The 26,356-nt window shown below is 39.7% G+C and overlaps 1 protein-coding gene across 1 annotated transcript in view; it reads left to right on the forward strand.

Annotated features, from left to right (window-relative positions):
- The window catches only part of LOC129771279 (uncharacterized protein C05D11.1-like), a 52,227-nt gene that overhangs the window by 13,556 nt on the left and 12,315 nt on the right, over positions 1-26,356 (forward strand). The window contains exons 3-6 of the mRNA XM_055774765.1: positions 23,741-23,836; positions 23,895-24,227; positions 24,291-24,708; positions 24,778-25,027. Coding sequence (XP_055630740.1) covers positions 23,741-23,836; positions 23,895-24,227; positions 24,291-24,708; positions 24,778-25,027 — 1,097 coding nt within the window. The remainder of the gene's footprint in view (positions 1-23,740; positions 23,837-23,894; positions 24,228-24,290; positions 24,709-24,777; positions 25,028-26,356) is intronic.

Consider the following 26,356-nt stretch of genomic DNA (forward strand, 5'->3'; position numbering starts at 1 on the left):
CCTAATCTTCGCCGCGTATTGTAACACATGTTGTTTTCGAATTTTTGTTTCGTCGAGTGGTCGATAGTTCGCGTTTACATAATCACATCACTTACCTCAGTGAATCCTGATTTTTACTCCTCCCCACTAACAACTATCCCTCCCATGATAAACGCTAGGGAACCACGCTATAGAGGCGACTCTTCTGGCCTACGGGCGGAAAATATTCTACTAACATTCCTTCCCTTCCCCTGGTGACTGTAAGGACGTGGCCGGCGTCGTTATTGACCATTTAAAGCTCGAATCACCGAAAATTGCACAACGAGAATGATTTGCTAGTCCCAAGCGTCATTCTGTGTGTTCTTTGTGCAATTTGCTTGGTTCAGGTCAATCACGGAGAGCAACTACGAAGTGTACAGTCTACCCAAGCTCAAGCTGTGAGAAGTTATGGATTTTTGAAAAAAGTCATTTTTGGAAAAAAGGGGAAAAATATTTTTGGACCACCCTAAAATGGGAATGGGCACCCTTATAAAATATATCAGTTTGGCATGGTTGGCTGTTTGTGTAAAACTTTTAATTGCAGGGGTAAAAATTGATGAATGTTTAGGTAAAACTAGTCTCAAGTGTAATGTTTACATGTGCAAAATTCCGTCACAATCTGTCAAGTGGTTATCGAGATGGATCCCAAGCAAGAAGATCGCGAAACAGTTGGGAATCGACAAATCGACCGTGTCCCGCGTGATAAAATCGCTCAGCGAGACCCAGACGACCCAGCAGCGAGTTGGCAGAGGAAAAAACAGGAAGTGGGTTATATCTATGGTATAACCGCAATGGTGACGTAGGACTATCGTTGATTTAGTGATCATTTGTTTGAAGTTGAATCTGAATTCATTCTAAATGAATGAATAAATGAATATTTGGGGGACCTCGAAAACGAGAGCGTTACGTTGGAGGTACAAGGTCTTATGCATCCAATATTGGATACGAAAATATCCTACTGATGGGGAAGAATAATCTTCAGAAGCTTTTCTGCTAATTGCACTTGATTGAAAAATCAAAAAACCAATTGTATTTGGTCGCAGTATTATATGGGTAGAAAACATTAAAATAAACTCTTCCCCGCGAATGTAATTTTCAAGTCCGAGGGGGACTGGCAGATTATTTTGCAGCAACGATCACTTCTTTCCGGATTCTTCTCGATAACCAGCAAGCATAAAGACTTGCGCGCGTGTATGTGGGTGGCGGTTGCTCCGATGTCTCAAGCGGAACAAATTTTCGATGCTGGTACTCTCTTGATCGCATTCTCTTCTCCTGCTGATGGATCGGCTCTTCAGCGCTCCCTCACAGTCCGAAACATACTGAATGCGTTTCGGGTTAGGTTAGGTTTTTGATTATAGAGACTGTGTGTTTTTAGTTCATTCGTCTCTAGCCTTGAGTAAAGCCCTTGGAAATATTTACTCTACTCCTGCACTACACCTCCATCCTCATTGCCTTGAGAAAAGCACTCGATCCCTCGTCGTCCAGTTCGTCCAGCAACGATGTTGTTCGTTCGGCGTCCACACAAAGAATGTGGTTGAATGCGTTTAAGGTAAGGTATTGTATTATAGAGACTTTAAACTTTTGCAGTTCATTCGTCTCTAGCCTTGAGAAAGGCCCTTTGAAAACTCTACTCTACTCCAGCGCTACCACCTCCACTCTCTTGCCTTGAGAAAGGCACTCGATCCCTCGCCGTCCAGCTCGTCCAGCAACGATGTTGTCCAGTCGGTGTCCACACAAAAAATGGCTGAAATGCGTTTAACCACCAGTATACCGCTTAAATATGCTTTTTTCCGTGATTGAATCGAAAGAAGTTGTGGTTTCAATGGCAATTTGGGAGGCAAACTAGAGGCGAATGAACTCTTTGAGTTTGAAACTTTTGGCGACTGAGCAATAATCGATTGAAAATTATATGATTTTCGCGATGCGAAACATTTTCCGTTGCGCGCGTATCCTATATTGGATACGAAAATATTCTACTGATGGGGGAGAATAATCTTCAGAAGCTTCCCTGCTAATTAATTGCACTTGACTGAAAAATCACAAAACCAAATGTATTTGATCGCAGAAGTACTATGTAGATAGAAAACATTAAAATAAACTCTTCCGCTTGAATGTTATTTTCAAGTCCAAGGGGGACTGGCAGATTATTTTGCAGTAACGATGACATCTTTCCGGATTCTTCTCGATTCTTCTCGAAGTCCACCACCAGTGGTTAATGCTAACTTGATAACCACCTGTTAATTGTACTTGATTGAAAAATCACAAAACCAAATGTATTTGGTCGCAGGGTTATATGGTTAGAAAACATTAAAATAAAATCTTTCGCATGAATATATTTTTCAATTCCCAGGAACTGGCAGATTATTTTTCAGTAACCAGAATCCTTCCGGAATCTTCTCGATGCTGGATGGCATCCGAACTAAAAGAGTTCCGCGCGTATACGTGTGTGTGTGACGGCTGCTCCGATGTCTCAAGCGGAACCGTTTGTAGCATCACTCTCCTCCTGATGGATTCCCTTCTGGCCTAAGGTGCACAAACAGGCTTTGGTGACACCGTTCATCAGCGCTTTCATGATGAACGAAGTTAGCTTCACCACAACAGCGACAACATGCTCCAATCGCTGTTCAATTATAACTGAGTGGATTTCCGAGCGGCGCTCGCTTATATATCGATTGGTGATTTCAATAGCCTGTTTTGAAAGCAATTTTAAGGCTATTGAAACAAGTTTTTGGATGAAAAAGTATCAAGAATATAACGCGTAGACATTTTATCTTTCGAATGAAGTGTTTATCATACACTTTCGATCAGTTGTTTAGGAGCTATTAACGCTCAAAATCTCGGTCTCCGGCGTATGTTTTTTTTTTTTTGGTGAAGAAGGTGGAGATCTTCATAGACACCCAGTCGCCATGTTGACTGGGTAGTGTGAGATTCTTACTCACTAAAACCACCTCCTATGCGCCTTGCCTTTCCCCCCCCCCCGGAACCACCGTTTGGTATTACTTCGGGAGGAGGCTGTGCTCATGCACTCATCTCTATGAATTGCTACTTCTTTGTTCTTCTCTCCATCTTCGTTGGAGCATCGTGAGTATTTTGGTAATAGCAGAATTAACCGCATTCCACGTGCTCTCTTTTTCGCACATTCGTTGAACAACGTTTCCAGCGTTCACATCTGGGCTGATCTCCCGGTACATTTGTTCTCTTTCTTGGACAAAGCGAGGACAGTAGAAAACCACGTGCTCCGGCGTTTCCTCTATTCCATCACACTCAGGGCAAAACGGTGAACTTGCATGGCCGAATCTGTGCAAGTACCGTCTAAAGCAACCATGTCCGGATAAGAATTGCGTCAAGTGGAAATTGACTTCACCGTGCTTTCTTTGTACCCAATTGATTATATTTGGGATCAGTCTGTGGGTCCATCTACCGTTAGGGGTGCTGTTCCACTCCTGCTGCCACTTCCTCATGGAGTCGGCTCTTGCTGTTACTCGAGCTTCTCTATTGCTCTGTGTGCTTGTCGTTCTCAGATTGTAGCACACACTATCTTCGCTCAGAGTGATTTCGATAGGAACCAATCCGGCTATGACACATACCGCCTCCGCAGATATCGTTTTATAGGCACTGGCTACTCTCATCGCCGTCATCCGGTAAGTTCTGTACAACAGTCTACGGTTTTGTTGTAATTTAAGCGCTGCTGTCCAAGCCGGACCACCGTATCGCAATATCGAAGTGGCTACACTGGCCAGAAGGCGCCTCTTACTACTGCTTGGCCCTGCATTATTGGGCATTATCCTAGCAAACGCCGTGGAAACTTTAGCCGCTTTTTCACACGCGTATTTCACGTGGCTCTTAAAATTGAGTCGGTCGTCTATTATAACACCCAGGTAATTAAGTTCGCGTTTGGAGACGATAGTATGCGCCCCAACTGTTATTTCTGCCTGCTGTACTGCTCTGTGGTTGCTGATTATCACCATTTCTGTTTTGTGGTGTGCGATCCTCAGTTTAGCATCGTTCATCCAATCTTCAACAGTTTGTATTGCCTCAGTAGCCAACATTTCTACTTCCTCTCGGGACTTGCCTGTTACCGTCAAGGATATATCGTCGGCGAAGCCGGTAATCACTACACCCTGCGGAAGCTTCAACCTCAGCACTTCATCGTACATTCCATTCCATAGTGTTGGACCCAAGATGGAACCCTGTGGGACACCCGCTGTTATGTTAAATGACTCCTGTCCCATGTCTGTGTCATAAATCAAAACTCGGTTCTCGAAATAGCTTTTCAGGATCTTACAAACATAGTTTGGTACCGTCAGTCTGTGCAACGCTTCGGCGATAGCTTCCCAGCTGGCACTGTTGAACGCATTTTTTACGTCGACCGTAATTACTGCGCAAAATCGATTTCCACGTTTTTTCTGCTTCAACACTTTTTCAGCTGCTTCGACAACTGACAAGATGGCATCCACCGTAGATTTATTTTTCCGAAATCCGAACTGCATCCTCGAGAGTCCGTGTTCACTTTCTGTGCATCTCGACAGCCTGTTGAGGATGATCTTCTCTAACAGTTTCCCAAGGGTATCAAGGAGGCAAATCGGTCTATACGAGGATGGATCCCCTGGTGGCTTCCCTGGTTTTGGCAGTAGCACCAGTCTCTGCTTCTTCCACATGTCTGGAAAGTACCCCTCATCCAGGCACTTTTGCAGCGTTGCCCTGAAAATGTCAGAGTTCGCTTGTATTGCGGCTTTAACCGCCACATTTGGGATTCCGTCGGGGCCAGGTGTTTTGTTGACTTTTAATTTTCTTGCTGCCGTAATCAGCTCCTCTGTTGACACTCTCTCGACGCGTTCTTCATCATCGCCATATGGCGTTGCTAGCCAGGTAATCGGATCATGCTTCGGGAAGAGCCCTTCTACGATTTTCTTCAGCTTATCCGGACAGCTTTCACGGGGCATCGATGGGCCTCTGATTTTGGCCATCACTACCCTATATGCTGTGCCCCAAGGGTTCGCATCGGCATCGCGACATAACTCTTTGAAGCAGTTTCTCTTGCTGGATCTGATTTCGTGCTTAAGGGCGGCTTTTGCCGTTTTGAATAATTCTCTACGCTCTATTCTTTCGCTAGTAGTTCTAGCCCTCTGCATTCTCCTTCTCGCTCGGAGACAGTCCGAGCGAAGGGAGTTAATCACCTCGTTCCACCAATAAACTGGGCAGCGTTCGTTTTTCGGTGTTCTTTTTCTCGGCATGGCGACGTCACATGCTCTCACCATTATACTTGTCAATTCACTGGCGCTCGTGTTATTGACTGATCGTTCCTCTCGGAGTGCTTCCAGGAAGAGATTTTTGTCGAATTCCTTCGACTTCCATCTTCGACCCTCTGTTCTCATTATTCGTCTTTTTACTAAGTTCTGGTATAGCGAATTGCTTGGTGGTCGCTGTGAGTATAATCATCACACACTCTCCAATTAATGTTTGATGCCAGTGTCGGACTGCAAAATGTGACATCAATAATTGATTCTCGACCATCTCTATGGAAGGTGCTGGTGCAACCTTCATTGGCCAGTCTCACATTCAGCTTTGCCAGAGCTTCCAGCAGACTAAAGCCCCTCGTGTTGGTAAATCTGCTACCCCATTCCACTGCCCAGGCATTGAAGTCTCCGCCGATGACTATAGGGCTCCTTCCTACGAGATCTTCGGTTAGATTGTGGAGCATCTGATCAAACTGCTCTATCGTCCATCTCGGGGGGGCATAGCAGCTACATACGAAGATTCCATTTATTTTGGCTATCACGAACCCTTCATATGCGTTGGATACCACTTCCTGGATGGGGTATCTTCCCGTTGTCTTCACTGCAGCTATTCTAGCTTTGTCGGTCACCCAGTTTCCGTTATCTGGAGGTACTTGATACGGCTCTGCTATGATCGCTACATCGCATTTGGTTTCTGATGCGGCTTGCCATAGCAATTGTTGCGCCGTGTCGCAGTGATTCAGGTTTATCTGGGTTACCTCCATTTGGTTATTGCTGCCATCGCCCTTTTAAAGACCGGGCATCTCGGTCCCCCTGTAGCGTGGTCCTTCTCTTCCTCAGTCGTGCAGAGCAAGCACCTTGGGGGCTTCGTACAATTCTTTGCCAAATGCCCCTTGTCGCCGCATCTTATACAGAGCTCCGATCTGTCAGGTCCTTTACAGTACTTTGCTTGGTGGCCAAAGTCCATGCATTTGAAACACCTAGATACTTGCTGGATAGCTCTCAGGGAGCACACCGTCCATCCGACTTTCATCTTACCAGCCTCCAACAGCTTGCTGGCTGCAGTTCTTGGCAGTCTTAAGGTTGCTATTTGGGTATTTCCAAATGCTTTCCTCAACCTGATTGATATGGGGACTTCTCCCAGCTTAAACTGTTCATTCAGGGCTTCTTTCAATTCGGTATCTGTAGTGATCTCATCCAGGTTTCTACATTCTACCGCTGTTTCTTGGGACAGAGCATTCACTTTCGCTGTTTCGCCCAACGATTTCTCGACAAGCTCTTTATAAGTTGAGCTTTTAATCGTTGGGTCCTTCTTTAATTCGAACAGCAATTGTCCATTTTGAGTTCGCCTTACTTTGGCCACGTTTTCTCCGAGATTTTTCAGGGACGGATCCTCTTTTACTTTCCGCAAGATCTCAGCATATGTTGCAGCGCCCGCTGTAGCCACAATCAGAGCGTCCGGCTTTGGCCTCTCCAGCCTAGGCTTTAATTTTTCTTTCTTCTTCTCTTCTTTTTTCTTTCTTTCGATCTTTTTCCACTCATTTATCTCTTCGTTGTTCTGTTTGCTTTCACCATTAGCCACTTCGCTACCATCTTTCTGTTTCATTGCTGCCCTTTTCTCTTCAGGAGTTAGTCTTTTCCTTTTCGCGGTTAACGGGGTACTGTCACTCATTGGTGTCGAGATCGCTTCTATCGGCTTACTCTGCACATTCTCTTTCAGTGCGTTCTCCGCCTTTTCAGCTTTTGCTCTCCAGAATTGTTGCTCGCGTTCGGCTGCTGCAAGCGCCGATTTGATTTTAATCGTCAAGGTCCTTATGACGGCGTGAACGTTACTGCGAGGCTTAATGTACTCGTAGAGTTCATCAGATGCCCTTTTGGCCTCACCCAGCTTAGTTTTCTCGTGTTGCAGGTTTGGCTGCTCTCCGATGTATTTATCGCTTGTGGATTTTGGTGCTGGTGGTTGGCTCAGCGGCGGAGATCTCATCACCTGTCCCCTTCTGGCAAAGATGCCTACCTCTTCGATTTCGCTCTCGATTTCTGTTGAATTTGTTTGGAAACTCATTTTTGTTGTTGGGTCCCAACTCCGGGCCGCTATCTCCGCTCGTTGCACATAGTCGCTATCAGTGATCCCATGGTTATCTATGCAAGCAGTGAGGCCATGCAGGGGGTTGACACGGTCCTTCATGGGGACCGTGTTCAGAGCCAGATCAGCGCAAGTCAGGAATGTGACATCTGACGCCTAGTACCTAGTGCCTGAGCCTAGACGAGCATCGAACGTACCCGAAGACTTGCCAAGTTATTACCGGGACGGTGGCAACCGCGCTATTAGCCCACACGCCTTTTCAGGAAGGTGTCACCCTTCCTTACTCAGGGAACAGGATAGCACGATTGTCAGCCTTTAGCGTCGAAAGTAGTTCTCATCCTTAACATGTCCGTTTTCCGTGTCGTACCAGTATGTCGTAATCAGGATCTTACTGGCGTCAACCCTGATGTGCTCGGCACTCCCTACGTTGCTCCTGTACACGGTATTTCCCCCGTGCAATCTCCATAGGTTTTACCGCGCCCTTACTCGCGTTGTCACCCGATTAGTCGCCTTCTACGACAGGGACAGGGACCAAGACCCGAAGTGCTATTCTAGGCCGGCAGCTCCACGGCCCGGTCTCCGGCGTATGTATGTTTGAGTGTTTGTAGGGTTGTCCCACATTAATAGAAAATTGACCCCATTCCTGTTGATTGATTGATCTGAAATTTGAAAGACACCTTTAATTCTACTATCATTATAAACCTTCGTATTCCATGATCTTAAAATTCAATTTGGCCATCGCTAAAAAATGGCTGAATGGATTGACTTGGAGAACATAAAAAACATAATAAACAACATAAATTCAAAAAGGTCATCGTGAAAACAGCTACTACAATCAATGTGTTGGTCTCGCATCATACGATACCACTCAGTGAGTGAACGAATCTTAACATTTGGTGGACAAGTTCATTCTGTCTCGTAAGTAGACCGAGCAGCAGCTCTGTCGACCAATGATTCACTCTCCATTGATCGGATTTGTGTGCGGATGAGACAGAGAAGGATCGCCAAGCGATAATTTTCCCGTGATTGCACTCATTTGAACAATTATCATACCGACAGTAAGCGTTTTAGGGGCCAATGCCGCGAATGTCTGTAAATTGTGATGCATACCATACAAACATTTATAAGCAAGGAACAATGCGGTGATTTTCATTCGATCAGTTGTTTTGAATGTCCCCTGCTTATTCTTAAAATTTATCAGGTGTAATACATATTTTAGATTTATGTTGGCTTATTGTATATACGATAAAAGATGTCATGTTTTGTAAATGCTTGTGGCAAAGTAGTTTGTTTTCGAAGAATAGCAACATTAAAGGTAATCGGAAAACCGCCAGCTGATAACTTTTAACGACTAATGTAAAGCTAACGTAAAGAAGAAAACATCGAATAAAAAAGTCTGGTGCATGCGAATATACACACAGATGTGATATGAAATTGAAAGCAAGAATTTTCCTGTTATTCGGATGGTCAATATGAACCATTTTTCGCATGGAGTATAGCGTTTCACCAATCGATGGAAAATGAATATGATACAGTAATATTCCGAATATACATATTTCAGTTTTTTGCGGAATGTTCCTACAGTTATTCAAGAAAAGAAATGAGGTTTTAATGTAAATTCGAAAGAACATTTCACACAATCAAATAACGTTACGTTCCGGATTGTATCCACTACTTCTCCCAACAAAACGTTATTCATTTTAAGGACCATTATGTCTTTAACCCTAATTAATTCACGCAGACGGTCTCCCTGACCGACAATCAATAATTTTGTGCATTAAATGACTTTAAAAGCTGAGTGAAGGCGAAGAACACATGTTTTCTGGAGTTTCTTCATTCAATTATATCTTTTTCTTAAAATAAATACCAATATCGCCTCAAAATACACAATAGCAATATTACAGAGACACGTAAAATCTGTGATGAGTTGTGTACACGCGGATTGCTGGACAGAGTTGTTGGCTTTGTTTTACAGTTTAACTAGTTTAATTTTGTCTCGATTTTCGAGCTTTATCAGATCAAACATCAAAGATTCGTTTGATGAATTCTCAGTTGAACTGAATGCAAAGGCGTCTTGGCGTCCTTCATCGAAAAAGAACATTAAATAGTCCTCCACGAAGCCGCTGTTGTTTACCGATGCTGCATTTGTACATTGTATATTGATTCAATGCGATGAGATAATCCTAAAAGTCGTCCAGCGTCAATTTCTTCAGTAGAACAGTGAGGGGTAAAAGTTCGCATTGTACTTTTTGAAACATACCAGCATAACAATCTTGCAATGCGGTGTAAGTTTAACATATTACACCAGCCGCTCGCACGTATCAACAAGATACATTTCATAACAATGGCGGAAAGTTTCAAGGCAAGAGGTATTTTGCGTTATTATGTTCTAATTTAGTCAATTCTCAGAATAACGAATATGAATCTGTAGTAGTTCATAAGGTGTATTCGTTTTTAAGGTAAAGGATATAGAAAGGATATAAAGCAAATATAAAGGATGAAGGAATCTAGAACGTAAATATTTTCAACCAAAATTTTTTCATACAGGACTTACAAGAGAAAATACATCTGGAAAAAATTCACTCCAGAAATGCAATTAAAGGATTACATTTTAGAAGCAACACATTTTTACATAAAATGATGTACTATGATTGAATTTCTCGTGATGGATAAATATTAATGGGGGGCCAATGTCTGGAAGGTCGGAAAATCATGAATTTTCGTGGATTTTTTTCGGATGTTACGCATAAAGTAAAGTGTTCGTGTATTTTGGTTATTGTTTAAGGCATATTTGAAGATGTTTTTTCCATTTTTTGAGTGCACGAATTATGATTATGACGCTGTTGACAGCTGGATGCGTAGATGCTGTCTGAAAATCGGTATCTTGCTGGTGGTATCGGTTCTGAAGCAACGGGGTGTCGTAGAACAAATTCCATAAAAATATTTTGAAACATTAGAATAATACCTAAAGCGTTACATAGGGGTTTTTGAAAATTCGAAAAATTGCCAAAACGGCGGCCATTTTTGTTAAAAAATTAGATATTTTTCATGAAAAATCTCTAAATAGAGATTTTTAAAAAATAGATAACTCATTTCAAGAAAAACACGTTTTAAAATTCGTACAGCAATAGTCCCTTGAGGTGACTTCATTATTTTGGCTGTAACTTTCCAACGAAATCAAACATCAAAAAATCCTTTTCTGAGGGCATAAGCCTCCCAAAAATGCAAGAAACAAAAATTCATTTTTTTCGATTTTCCAGACCGGGGTCCCCCTTTAATGGAGTATCAAGTTTTCTGCAAGGAATATTGAACAGATTTTCTTCTGTTAAGAACCTTATAACAGAAAAGGTTACAATTATGATTATAAATGACGCTAGTTGATGCATACGTTGAGACGGCAAAAGTTCCACAGGGAACGTTAACGCCATTCAAGAAGAAGATGATAGTTACCAATACAAATACACTAGAATATAAATTGAAGCGTTGTTTGTTTACAATGACACAAAGCAGCAAGATCATCACCTGGTCTTATAGAAGTTGGACAGAGTATATATGGGTAACATAATATTTAGATCGCGAATGCTTAAGCTATCATGATCTGACATGTGTGACTATAACCTTTAAAACCTCAAAATCAGCAGCCAGATAATTTTTTAATAGCATTTTTGTATACATTACTAAACAACATGCTCGATATCATGATGGCATGGATCACAATAACATAAATTGTTAGCAGCAAGATCTATACGATGAAAAATGGAATTGAGCACGAACCTGAACGAACCAACGACCTGAACATCTATTAATAAAATCTCTATCGATGATTAACCTTTTAAGCCAGGCTCTCATCAAACCTTTGGGAAGAATAGATTAAAACCATCCAAGATCATCTACAAGATTATTTCAAGATCATCCCTCCGTTAATTCTGCCGACTGATAAATGCTTATTATCGGCAAACGGAGAGTAAAGTGCGATTCACATACAACATCCACGTCACGTTCACGTTCCGTCCCGGCACGTTGCGTCAATTATTCTTCCAAGCAGTTCTTCTGCAAACATTCACATACACCGGCAACGGGAACTTCGACTTGCCGTTGCTGGTGTATGTGAATGCTTCAATAGGAATTCCATGGAAGAATAATTGACGCAACGTGACGTGACGGAACGTGAACGTGACGTGGATGTTGTATGTGAATCGCACTTAATTCGTAATACGCATTGACTCACGTTGTGAGCTGAGGGAGAGGAGCCTGCTGAATGACAGATAGTTTGTTATCTTCTTATTTCCTCACGTCTTTTCATCATGAAAATTCAAATCGGATAATTTCATACAAGCAAGTTGTCGTCATTCATTTTCGGGAAAAGTGTTCAAACTTGACGTGAACTTTTTTTTGTGAGATTATTTGTGCGTTTTTATCCGGGATTTGATTTTCGACGTATGACTACGCCTAACAGGAATATATGAGGGTTAAACTGAAAATTTGAACACTGATCATGTAGGAAATAATGAACGATGTACCAGATCAGCCCACAGTATGGCTTCCAGCAGCTTCGAGGCACTGCAAACAAGTTTTTTTACTACATTTCATTTCGATGCATTCCAAAGCAATATCCGAAATAATAAGCAAACTGATTTTTATGATTTGTTTGCCGGTGGAGATTTCGTATAAAATTATGGGTGTTTGGGCTCATTTGTGATTTTTTTCGATTGTTCATTCATGCAGTTTCTATCAATTCGCCGTGAAAACCTAACCGATTCGGTTCCGACTTCTGTCTTTCAACGAAAGGTGCATATACAAATTTGTGGATTATTTATTTTGGAATGATTTTTGAGTTTTTGAGAGGATTTGAGATGTATTTTTTCTGTAATCATAATGAAAAACTAATTTGATATACAAAACAGTTCAGTGTTTCAGCGTCGCTCTAGATACCAAACAATCAAATGTTGAGGCTTAGAGTTAATTTGGAAGTTTTATTATTCTACTGCTTTGATAATGGTTTGCGCATTTAGTCTAGATTACATCTATAATGTATATAAATATGATGTGTGTGATATAATTTGTATACCATTTCCAATAGACAAAATATCTGTCATTTCCAATCAGTCTAAATAAATGTTGCGCTCGCTCAGCCCTTCCTCACAATACCCACTTCCCGTTTGAGAAATTGTTGAGTGAGAGTGCGAGAGTCGAACGGGAAGAAATTGTCTGTCTCAAGATTCATTGTACCGCTAATAAATTCTCAAAAAATGTAATCTTACGTTGATCGCACTTGATCGAAGAAATTACAAATATTATGTATTTGAGGGCAGTATTTCTTCAAAACAATTTTGGGCAATTTGGGGGACTGGATTTGATTTACAAATAGATTGACTCGTGTTGTACGTGATGTGTGGAGACGGCAGTTCTTTTTCGAAGCCGCTGCTAAGTTCTATGGTTTCGGCGTTTTCGGCTTCAGTGCAGCGATTTTTGAAGATTTATTTGACTTTTAGTTTCGGGCAGTCGCATCATCAGTAGCAGCAGCTTTCTTTTTGTTGGTCGTCTTCTTCACAGCAGCAAGTTTTTTTTTTACAGCAGTAACTGTTTCCCCGGTAACAGAGGCAGATTATTTGCTAGCGCTGGATTTGGTTCGCGCTGACATAAGGGTGGTCACAACAAACGCGAGCTGGCTTCTCTTTCTCAGATTATGAACAAACACCCGAATTGTAGACGAGTTGTGGGCGGAAATGAGTGGCTAGTAAAATCGAAATAACATACCCAACTCACGAATGGGTTTCGATCTGGTTAAAAATCAGTCTGGTTAGTTCAGAACCTGGAGGCGATCTGGCGTAGTGGTAACATCCATACCTCTCACGCAGAGATCACGAGTTCAATTCTCACTCCCGACATTCTTCCAAAAATGGAAGTAAAAGTGACGAACCAGCCGAAATGTGCTGAAAATCACTATAATAGAGAAAAAAAGGTCAGAACCTCGTCCGACTTTCATGAACTGGTGTGTTATTTGGTGCAAAATGGCAGTAAATGATTTCGAAATACTTCGTTGTAATTCTGGTTATTTATTCGTGTTGATAGGAAAACTATCTGAACCAGTCCTTTATTTATTGAATTTTCCCTAAACTATCAGCATCCCATCTCTATTGTTGGTGTTTCGACTAGCAGCTTTGAATACGAAAATTTGATGGTTTGTGAAGAACTTTTTTAACCCTCCTGAACTTGCGTGCAAAATCATAACACGTATACTCGCGCACGGTGTCACAGACCGAAAATTGAACTTCTCTGTAATGTTGCCATTGTGTATTTTTCAGGCTTTATTGGCATTTTTTTGAAGAAAAGGGTATGATTGAATGAAAAAACTCCAAAAAATGTTTTCTTCGCCTTTATTATGTTTTAATAGTCAATCTAATTCAGCCTCCTGAAAATAGAGTAATTTTTGATACTCCAACACAAATAACGAAATTCGAATTTTTCACTCTTATTAATTGAAAGTAAGCAACTGAATATAATTCATGGAAGTGTATAGAGCTATAAAATAACATAAAAACGTATTAATCGATTGTGGTTTTATTGGAGTAAGAATCAGAACATAGCATAACTGCATGCTCGAAACAAACATATTTTTTACATTTCATGCAGTTGTTGCGTGTTTTTCGAGTCTTTTATCGAAGAGAAGTAGGTATAACGAACTTCTAGATAATTACCAGATGATAAAGGCTCTGAAATATAAAGTTTGCATATTTCTAATATTCTTTGTCTCTGTTTTCTTGGTAAACTAAGAATTAATGCCTTTTTGGATGGGGCATAAAAAGATGATATAAAAGGATTTCTAGGAACTTCCTTTTCTTTTTCTTGTTTTCTTATCGATATTGTCCATTATAAATAAAATATCCCCGAAACTGTAACTGTTAAAAACTACCATAAGCCACCGATTAGTTTTTAGTTAACTGTTTACAATTATTCCACAAGTGAAATTCTTTCACAAGTGTGTATATGTATGACCATTATATTTAGCGAATAACTATACGAAAGTCAAACATTTATATTTTGCCTTTGAACGTATGAATCTAACGACGAATATATCTACGAATAGTTAATGTATGGATCCGTTCAATCCAGTTACAAAAGGGATTGAAATCAAATAAGAATAGTCCGGTAATGATCTTATGCATTATATGTAATAAAAATTCCACGCCACTAACATTACTTTATACATTTCATTCAACAATTTTCTAGAATATGAAAAAAGGCACTTGTCCAAAAAAGTTACTCCTATACTCGCGTCGGTGTGTCAGACCGAAAGTGTTAAAAAAGTGACACACGTCCCCTTTGTACCAACACATGCGATACGCTAAACGATGACGAACGACGAATAACGAAGCTAGAAAGAATCGCAAAGTCGTAGTGTTGATATTTTCTGAGAAATAAACGAATTATTGATTTCTCGGTCTGACAGACCAATGCGCGAGTATAGGAGTGTTAAGAGACCTGATTCCTATGGCGTCCTCATTAACATGAATTAACAATCAGGAGAATTCATGGGGATGATTAAACAAAGAACTCATGGAGAGTGATCTTACGAAGATGCAGCTAACAAACAGTATGGGATTGTTGAAGAACTTAAACGGGCAGTTCTCTCTTCGTGGAACGAGATAAAAATTTCAATAAGTCGAAAGCACGCCGAATAGGTTGTGTTGAGCGGATTTAGAACTAGGAATGACCTTGAACTTGTGTCTGATTCTTATGGACTCGGAAACTACTGAACCGATCAACATGAAAATTGGTATGTAGGGGTTTTTGGGGCCGGCGAAGGTTTTCGTGATAGTTTGAGACCCCTCCCCCCTCTCTAAGGGGGGGGGGCTTCCATACGAATGAAACACAAATTTCTACATTACTCGAGAATTAATCAACCAAATGAAACTAAATTAGGCATATTAAGGTTTTAGGATGCAATAAATGTTCCTACGGTGGTTAGAATCTCCACCCCCCCTCTCTAAGGGGGGGGCTGCCATACGAATGAAACACAAATTTCTGCATTACTCGAGAATTAGTCAAGCAAATGAAACAAAATTTGGCAAGTTTGGGTTTTAGGGTGCAATAAATTTTTTTACGGTGGTTAGATAGTCTTCCCTTTTCTCTAGGGGGGGAGGAGGGGGCTGCCATATAAATGAAACACAAATTTCTGCATTACTCGAGAATTAATCAAGCAAATGAAACCAAATTAGGCATATTGAGGTTTTAGGGTGCAATAAATGTTTCTATGATGGTTAGACTCTCCACCCTCCTCTCTGAGGGGTGGGGGGCTGCCATACAAATGAAACACAAATTTCTGAATTACTCTAGAATTAATCAAGCAAACGAAACCAAGTTTGGCATGTGGAGGTTTGAGGATGCAATAAACGTTTCTATGGTGGTTAGACTCTCCACTCGCTCTTTAAGGGTGGGCTGTCATACAAATGAAACACAAATTTCTGCATAACTCGAAAACTAATCAAGCAACATGAACAAAAACATGTTATTTGCAAGTGGTTGAAAAATCTCGAACTAGAATTGTGTCTGAAAATAATCTGAGTTTTGTTAGAAATACTAAGAATTTTATAGTAAAAGATAAATTCAACGGGGTCGAATAGAAGATCAATCAATGAATAGTTCTGCGATTGGACCCTTGAAATTACTCATAGTAAGAAAACGTGAATGTTTGAAGGTATTGATAACAAAAAACAAATTTTAGGCGGGATGAAGTTTGCCGGGTCAGCTAGTATCCCTATATATATAAAAATGTTTGTGTACGCGTCAAAAAAAAACTCGAAAAGTGCGGAACCGATTGAACTCAAAGTTGGACACAATATACAATCCACTTCAAGGAGTGTTGTTACGGCATAACACATTGGAAAATTGGAAGAAAAATGATTTTATATATGACCAGAGTGCGTTTCTGAAATTGAGCTTCTAATGAAAATCGACTATTCAGCAATGAATATGTGTTCTATGTGATGGAAACATCTTTTTTCCCCGTGTTTGACAAAATCATGAACTGAAATTGTGTTTCGAAGTGATTTAAAATTTATCGATTTCCTTCATCTATCTCTATATATAAAAATGTTCTGTTCGTTTGTGTATGCGTCAAGAACTCGAAAAGTGCGGAACCGATTGAGCTCAAAGTTGGACACAATATACAATCCACTTCAAGGAATGTTGTTACGGCATAAAACATTGGAAAATTGGAAGAAAAATGATTTTATATATGACCAGAGTGCGTTTCTTTGTGCGGAACTCCTCCTAAAACACCGACTGGAGAACACGAGTAACATTCAATGCATATGTTGTTGACAGCACAGCGACGCGAGAAATTGTGATTCGAAGAAGAAGAAATAATCTGGAGTTCATCGTTCACACAAGTTCAAACGACGCTCTCCATCTTCTTCTTCAATGATACTTTTTTATATATGATGATGGTCCCACCTCTTTCCCCTGCAAAGGTTTGAGCGGAACGAGTTATCTCATTGATAATAATTATATTACGGTATTTACATTTTTTCATCAACTAACCAGTAGGCAAGCTAAATTGAAAAGAAAAAGGACTGGTTATCTCGCAGGCATAGATTACTAATCGAAAGAACAATTTAAGCCATTATATGAACGTATTTATTCCATGGCATGTCGAGGGAATTTCCAACCGGGGAAGACCCTAGACCGATCGGGAATTGAACCCAATACCTATGTCAGTATTAGCCAAGAATTTACAAGGGAATTCCCGCTTTATTAGATCCCCAGCCACGATGAGATCGTTTCCGAGTTCAAGCAGCTGAGCAAACCCAAGCCTAACTCTAGCCGATACTTCAGGCCCATTACTTATCTCAAGGCATGTCAAGAAAATTTCTAACCCGAAAAATTCCTTGACCGATCAGGAATTAAACCCAATACCTATGTCAGCATTAGCCTTGAATTTACAAAGGAATTCCCGCTTCACTAGATACCCGACAAATTTTCATTTCTGTTTTTTTTTCTTAAATTTGGCATAAAAGTATATATGATTCGATCTAAAGTATTTTTATGTCTGTCAACGCGCGCGGCCTAAAACTATTGCAGACTTCACAATTATTTTATTTTTTAATTTATTTAAAAACTAAAAATGAAATACAAACAAAATCAATCAATACCATCATCATCAAAGTCTTGAAATAAAAAAAAAAATAAAATTAAAAAAAATACACAAACACAGAAGACAATATTTCAAAATATGAAATCATGATGATGGTACCCTTACAAAAGCTTGAGCTGAACGACTCTTGTTAATAATTATTATAAAGAAACTTATGAAAAAACAGACTGTTTATGTCACAGGCATAGATTCCCATCCGAAAGAGCAACTTAAATCATCATCTGGACCTATTTATTTCATGGCATGTCGAGAGAGTTTCCAACCCGGGAAGACCCTAGACCGATCGGGAATTGAACCTTAACAAAGGAATTCCCGCTTTACTAGATACCCGACAACGACCTGCTAATGCGGTCATTTTCGAGACCCGACAACTGAGCAAACCTAAGCCTAATTCCAGCCGATACTTCAGGCCCTACATTCAACCCAGGGTGTAACGTGTCAACCTGACTCTGCAATGAGATCCGCCACAACACAGAAAAATCTCGTTATAATTATTAGTTGAGAAGATGAATTTACGAGTATTCTGGTTGAGCTATCCCTAGCTTCATTCTGGTTTCCACATTAAGCCTATTGGAATGTCGAGAGAAATTGCTTTTACTTGTGTTGAATCTCCTGCTTCTTTGCATCTGTCACAGCGCGCGGGCTCAAACTATTGTTTGAAGTTAAATTTGGGTCTACGACTAAAAGGAAAAGAATATATTGCAAAACTAAACAAATAATTAACATACCATCATCATCATAGTCTTAAGATAAGAAACACAAATATCCGTTATAACTTCGTCATCTTACACACTAACATTGATTAACATTGCATACTGGGTTAAAAATCTAGATCATGTTTCAAAAACTCTTTACAAATACTACGGAACGTTCGAAGGCTTGTTGCTATCTTTGCTTCATTTGGTAATGTGTTGTATAGTCTATATCCTTTATAAAAAAAGTGACTTTTGGGTACATGACATTCGAAAGTTCATGGTTCTGAGGTCGTTTGCTTGTCTTGTGTTATATCGATGCATGTCTCTTCCATACGCTATCGTGTTTTGTAAATAATTCGGTGTCATCCCGTTAGTCATCTTATGTATGAACGTAAGCGTGCAATATTTAATACGCTGTCCCACTGACATCCACTGCAGGCAATCGAGCACAAATCTCCGTGAAGTTAGTCGATCACATCTCAATATCAGGCGCATTACCTTATTTTGCACAATTTGCATTCTTTGCATTTGCCTCTTATTCGCCGAGAAATAGCACAGATGCACAATAATCAAAATGTGGAGCGATCAGCGCTTTGTAGGTCGTGATTTTACTTTCAAAAGTCAAGAATCGATTTATTCTACAAAGCACTCCATATTTTTGAGCTGCCTTCTCTATTGTATAGTTAATATGTTCATCGAAGTGTAGCGTTTCGTCAAGAATAACGCCAAGATATTTGATCGATGATGCTCTTTCTACCGTTTGCCTATCAATATTTATACTAAGACCTTCACTGCCAAAATTGCGTGTCGATACTACTATTTACTTTGTTTTGTTTATGTTTAACTCTTTAGTTTTTTTCCATTTCAACCATTCGTCTAAGTTTTGCAGTTCATGGTTCATCTTTTTGTAGTAATCTTGCAATGTCTCAGCTACAACGAATATTACAGTGTCGTCAGCAAATAAGTTTACGTCACTGTCATTTAGCACCTGTTTGATGTCATTGATATAAAGCAAGAAAAGTAGCGGCCCCAGAACACTTCCTTGAGGCACACCCAGATTCACTGGTCCCGCCGATGATTTATTGTCCCTGTAAATAGTGATTTGTGTTCGTCCGTTCAGGTAACTTTCGAACCATTTCAATGCAGGTGAATTTTCCAGTAACATTGTAATTGTAAAGCAAAATTAGTAATTTTATTCGATCTATTGTTCCAAAAGCCCTTTTCAAGTCAATAAATACGACTAATACTATCTTCTTCGCTTCTATAGCCTGTTTCCACTTCAGGAGCAACAAATTGAGAGCCGTTTCGCAAGAGTGGTTTTTTTCTGAACCCAGACTGTTCATCCACCAGTATTCCATTTTTCGTTATATGTTCCAACAATTGATCTTTAATTACAATCTCGAGAACCTTTTCGTATAATGGCAACATATTAACTGGTCTACGGTCTTCTGGTTTGGATGATTTCGGATTTTTTGGAATCGGTATGGCAACAGATTTTTTCCAACTTTGTGGGCATTCGCCGCGAAACATCGATTCATTTACGATATATAGCAAATTCTCTTTGATTAAGTCAAATGCATCTTCTAATACTGTTTTATTGATGTTTTCAACACCTGCACAGTTTCTTGAATCCATCACTACCTTCCTAAGAGTTCCCATGTTGATAGTTTTAAAACATCTCAATTGCGAAGACAGGCTAGGGAAAACAAAATTCAGTCGATTTGATGGAGCTACAATACCATTGTGGATTTCTTCTACACTTGACGTGAAAAATTTGTTAAGTTTCTCTGCTGTTATGTTGTCACTTTCCTTGTTACCGTCAAACTCAATGTCGATGTCTTTGCGGCCGCCTGGATTACACAATGCTTTAATTTTTTTCCATAGCTTCTTCGTATCATGTTGAATTGCATGTATTTGATTTTGGATGAGTTTATTCTTTGAATTGTTCAGCTCACGTACATAAATATTTCTCCATAATCTGTACGTGTTCCAATTTCCAATAGTTTTTGTGCGTTTAGCTATTATTAGGTAATAATCTCGTCTTCTCTTGATGTAAGCCAATGAAGAGTTATACCAGACTTTGTTGCCAATATGTCTGAGTACTGAAATTCCAGTGTGAATACCAGCAATTATCTGGTTCATTGAAGAGCAAAGCGCTTCTTCAAGATTTTCTGCAACAACATGAAGAGAGATTCGTTCACTAACCGGAGTTATGTTGTTCTGAAGAACAGATAGCAACCTTCGTTTAGAATAATTATTCCAACACTTATAAGATTTTTCTTTTTGTATTTCGGAAAAGTCTACATCAGAAATATTGTACTCCATACCAATCGTTTCATGATCCGAAATTTTGCTATCATAAAAAATCTCAATCACACCATCGTCAGAATTTGTAAATACTAAGTCGATGTTCGTCGAAGATGTTCTTGTTATTCTGGTGTGATAATTAATTCTCTGTTTGAATCCAGCGGCTTGGGTGATTGCTCGTAATTCAGAAGATTTTCTATGCTCGGTCCAATCAATATTAAAATCACCAGTAATGATAATTCTTTTTTGGTCATGTACTTGTATGTGTTGTAACCATACATCTTCCATAAAATCTAAGAAGTGCTTGTCACTACTGCTAGGTGAATGGTATATTCCAGCGTAGATTCCCGAAATTTTGCATCCCCTGACTTCTAAAGCTAGAAACCAATTGTCCCCGTATGGCTCATTGAAAATCTCTTTAAAATTTAAAAGGTTCGAAATATACATAGATACGCTTCCAGTATGGACAGATCTCGACAAGCAATTAACCATTGTGTATCCAACTACATTGAATCCATTCAGATCAGTTGATTCCGTTAAATGTGTTTCAACAATAATTAGTAATTTCGATTTTTCGTTGGATAACAAATTTTCTATTTCGTCGAAATGTGTGCGTAATCCAGCCACATTCAAATAAAGTACATCATATCTTATATATGCCCCTTTCTTGGATGGCTATATATAGAAGTCCACCTGTTCCTTCTTCCTCTCGTAGTTTCGTAGGAATATAGGACAACTTGTACTCCACGCAAAATGTTTCGTGTCTATGTTAGTGCACCCGTGGCCGAGTGGTTAGCGTCATAACAAACATGCCGGGTGTTCGGGTTCGATTCCCGTTCTGGTCGGGGGAATTTTTCGTCAAAGAAATTTCCTCCGACTTGCACTGTGATCACGCGTATTCTAGAGCTTGCCACTCAGAATGCATTCAAGGCGTGTTATTTGGCATAGAAATCTTAACTAAGTACTAATTAAAATGACATAAGTAATACTACGTTGAGACGGCGAAGTTCCTCTAGGAACGTTAGTGCCATTGAAGAAGAAGAAGAAGAAGTCTATGTCAATTCGTCGCTCGTTTTTAATTTTATTACAATTTGAACATTGAATTTCTTCGGATGTGCAATTCTCCAATTCATGATTTTTCCCGCATTTCGGACATACGCTGTGTTCAGCTTGGCAGTCGACAATCTTGTGACCATATTCACAACATTTGAAGCATCTCAGAATCTTCAAACCATCAATCACGCGACATTTTTCAAACCCACAAAATACTGATTTCGCTACTATCATTTTGTTATAAGTAACCGACTTCTATGATCGCGCTGTATTTATTATATTTCATCTTACTATTACAATAGATTTTCCTAACTTCGAAATGTTTGTTTTCATGCAACGATGGATTTTGTTTCATTAACGTAGCTTTCAATTTATTTTCACTCATTTGTTCGCTAAATCCTATTATTCTAATCGTCGGTCTCAATGCTTCTGGTATTTTAACCTCGTAGTCTTGACCCAGTTTTTTCTCAACATTCACCTTGATCAATTCAATTGAATTTTTGTCTGAAGCAGAGACAACAACCGTACCGTTTCGCAGTCCATTTATATTTAATCCCTTGGGATTGACATTCTCTTTCAATATTTTTCTAGTTATATCAGATTCCTGCTTAGTTTTTGGTTTTATGATCAAGATTTTTTCCCTGGTCAAAAACTTTCTTTCTTTCAATATTCTCAACATTAGCTACATCCACAGTTGTTGTTTTCCCAGCGTCTTTCAAAACCGCAGCAAAACTCAGTGGAGTTGCATTTTCATTCTGAATAGTTTGCTCGTCCCGTCGGCGCTTTTTCGAATTTGAGCGCAAATTGTATCGCTGAGGTGTTTCCTCTGCATTTGTATTGATATCGATACTGTTTTTGAACAAATTTCCGATTTCCGCCCGTACTGCTTCTTTAACTTTAAGCTCAAAGTTGTTGGCCAAGTCTACCAAACACTTCAGCTCTTTAATATCGCTTAAAATTTTTCCAAAGGAATCATCAAAATGGTTATTACCGAACCCATTTTCGTGTAACAATAAACATGTGTCACATACAAAAACGGCATTTTTTATTTTTTTCAAAACATCGATATTGTCCCGCACCGCGCTTGGTAAACAGTCAATATGTATAGTCTCATGCCACTTACCGTAGCACGTTATCGCTTCTGTGTTTGGATCACTTATCTTCTCACAGCAGCGACTATACATGTCTACTAGGCTCATATCTACAAATTCGCTATTGTTCGCATGTGTACCGGCCATCGGCCGGTCCGTGCGAGGGAATGAAAAACAAACAACAACACAATCGCCTGCTGTTAGAAAGTGCTGGGAGAACACTATGTATCAGCAGCAGATTGGCAGACTTACGATTAAGGTACTCAAGCTCTCTTAAACACTACCACCACTACAGTGATGACTATGTGATTTAGCTACTTGACTACCCGTTTCAGTCAACTTTTTAATTATAATTTACGAATAAAAAGTAAACATAAGAACTTATCTTTTTCTCGCCGAATACATATGTGTATTTCACCAGCGAAGATCCCTGCGATAAAATTGAATCACAACACTAAAGTTCCTAATGTTCCTAACGTTCACCATCTCAACGTAGAATTGCTTGCGAACGATAGAGAGGTAGAGAGCGAGCGACTGTGATTCTCGACAATCAGAAACAGTGTGAGGAAAAATACACTCACTTGCGAGATGCTGCGAATGCTCATGAGCAACGCCGACACAGCCTTATATATATATATATATATATATATATATATATATATATATATATATATATATAAATGATATTATAATAATAAATAAATGAAATTCGGGTGTTTAAGAGAACAAAAATGTCAGTTTCGTTAATGAAATACATCGAATTAACAGAAGGAATTGATTTTTTTTAAATTTGTCGGTAAGAATCGCTCTATTCCTCGGTATGTCAAACACAAATATGAAAACAAGAGTTACGAACGTTTCACGTATGTGTAGATTGTTAAACTTTTAAACGCACTTACAATACATTAGTTATTTTTTTTATTTAGCAACCAACTTGTTCACTACAAATAATTTTTATGGTAGAACAACGTTTGTCTGGTCAGCTCGTTAACATAAAGTGCAAGCCTATCAAAAATCATCAAAAGATTTGATGTTGCACTTTACTCCGCAAATTTTTGTGGTATTCATTCGAAAATAATCTGAATTTACTATTTCTACAGTTTGAATGCCGGCTGAATGCAAATCGATATTTACAACAATTGAAAGGAAAGGGCGATGAATTTTGGATTTCTATACTTACTCAATATATCGTTAACGTGAGTACGAAAATCTTAGTTATACGAGGTTATGTGTATCGGCTGAGATCGATTCCAGACGAAGCATGTGGTCGTTCGGGCAGTCCCCAGCATCGAGGAGCAAAAGCGTTCTGCCAAGGAAGAACAGGACCGTGTCGAACAGCAACGGGCTGCGCTGGGAGAAGAAGGTCTCGCTAGCAAGGGTAAACAACTCCACGATGCAATGGCAGCCAATGAGATTCCACCACCAGACGAGATGTTAACTTCGATTCCTGTACCATCAATCGATGGTATTATGTTTCACCCTGTGGAAATCTTCAGGTCTACCGAAGGAAAGAATCCCCCGGGATTGAATTTGGAAGATTTGCCTGTCTATGCGGAAGCGTATCATTTGCACACCAATTTTTGCTATGTAAGTGTTCCATTTATACATCTTTTTTAATACAATTTTATGAACCTTTTGTAAATCTTGCAGTTGATGGTCACCATGAACACGGAACCGGTGCAACCAGAATTGCGCCCATATCTGTTACTGCTAATGGAACTCTTGACCGAATCACCAGTCCGACGGGGTGACGAACTGATGCCTTATGAAGCCGTTGTGGCGGCGCTTGAATCGGATACGATCGAAACGGAGGCACGACTGGGCATCGACACCAGATCTCGCTTCAGTTTGGGCCCATTCAGTAACACTGCCACGCTTTGTATGCAAGTGGTGCGCGAAAAATACGAAACTGGCATTGGCTGGATAACCGATTTGCTGCACAATACCCAATTTACCGCCGAGCGGGTGAAGGTTTGTGCGTCGAAAATGGTGAATGATGTGGCGCAATCGAAACGAGAGGGGAATTCAGTGGTACGGGACCTGCTAAAGGCAATGCTTTACGGGAGTGGTGAGACGACAAAACACTGCAGCAGAACAGAGCTGTGTTGTTGAGTCATATATTTTTTTTCTATCACAGAAAGTAATGTTCGCGTAAGTTCAATCCTTAAGCAGCAGAAATTTCTGAGTGCATTGATAGAGCGATTGGATAGCAGCGCTGGAGCTGAGATCGTTACTAATGATCTGAACAAGGTTCGCGAAATTATAACCAAACCAGAAAACCTCGCACTGCATGTCGCTGCCGATTGGGATGAGATGGCCAGGCTGGGCGTCATTTTGGAGGCACCCTGGGCGAAACTTATCAAAGCGGAAGGAGTTCCAAAAAAGATGTAAGTATCGCGAGGTGATTTGAGAATGTGTTTTTCTTAGAAGCAAAAATGAAGAAAACACTACATCTTAACGTGATGAATACATGTTTAGTTCAATGAACAAGGTTTCGTCCAAATAGGGGAGAGTGATGCATATTTTTAAAAATTTCGCCGACAGATTTCATTAAGAAATGCTCTGAAGCAGCGGTACTCAATTTTGTTTTCATAGGGACCACAAACACAGGTTAATCATGGTGTCGTGGGTCGTAAAGAATAAACAAAAAACGCAAGGTAGACGTAGGACTATCGTTGGCTCTGTAATCATTTGTTTGAAATAACATCTGAATCAATTGTCAATGAATGAATGAATAATTATTTCTAAAGATTAGAGACGAATGAACTCTCAGAGTTTAAAGTCTCTCTAATTCAATACCTTCCTTCCTTCCTTCTAAAGATTGCTGAAAGTTTTCCTTGTTAGTGTGTGAGTGGATGAGTATGAGTATGAAATTTTTATTATGTAACATGAAATTCAACTATTTCGAACTTGTTGGTGGTCCAGAAAAGAACCGTTGGGTTTGCGTGGTTTTGCAGAAGCAACTGATGATGTTTGGTACACAATTCTATTTTGTTCTCGTGAGAATAATACGCGAGAGTTTTTATGACAACTCCACGCGGAAGTAGAATAGAAACTGATGTTCTTGGATTCAATTGCATCACTGAAATCGAATGCGCAAATCTTCCTTCGCTCGACCGCAATTACAAGCAAATATTATTTCATGACAATTCCATGCGAAAGCAATACAGATACTGATGCTCTTGGATTCGATTGCGTCACGGTAATCGAATGCGCAAATCTTTCTTTTACGAGCGCATTTGCAAGTGGGTAAAAGATATCACAGTCTGCATATATTCGCGATGACAGTTTCTCCAGGTGCACCAGGTGCTAGATTGTTATGATTTCAAAGCCTGTTTTTAAAGCAATGTTTATGCTATTGAAACGATTTTGACGTAGAACCACGTTTTTCATTAAGGGTGCCAAATCAGAAAGCAGGTCACGTTTTTATGAAATAAAGTTAACGTTAATGACTATTTTTACCGCGAATGGATTTCATACCAAACGAATCGGAAATTCCCTTAGATTTGTTTGAAGTGCTATACATCACAATCCCATGAAGTTTAAATGATTAAAATTCATTAAAACTATAACCGTTTCCATTTTCCCATACATTTCACGCTCAAATTTTCAATAGGACCTATCTATTTTGATCGATTCTCTTCATCGACAATCTCTACCGTTAATAACTCAGATGTTAAAGCATTCCCTAATCTGTTCGAAGATCAGGAGGGTAA

This window comes from Toxorhynchites rutilus, chromosome 2, assembly GCF_029784135.1.
Source record: "Toxorhynchites rutilus septentrionalis strain SRP chromosome 2, ASM2978413v1, whole genome shotgun sequence".
NCBI classification, from domain to species: domain Eukaryota; kingdom Metazoa; phylum Arthropoda; class Insecta; order Diptera; family Culicidae; genus Toxorhynchites; species Toxorhynchites rutilus.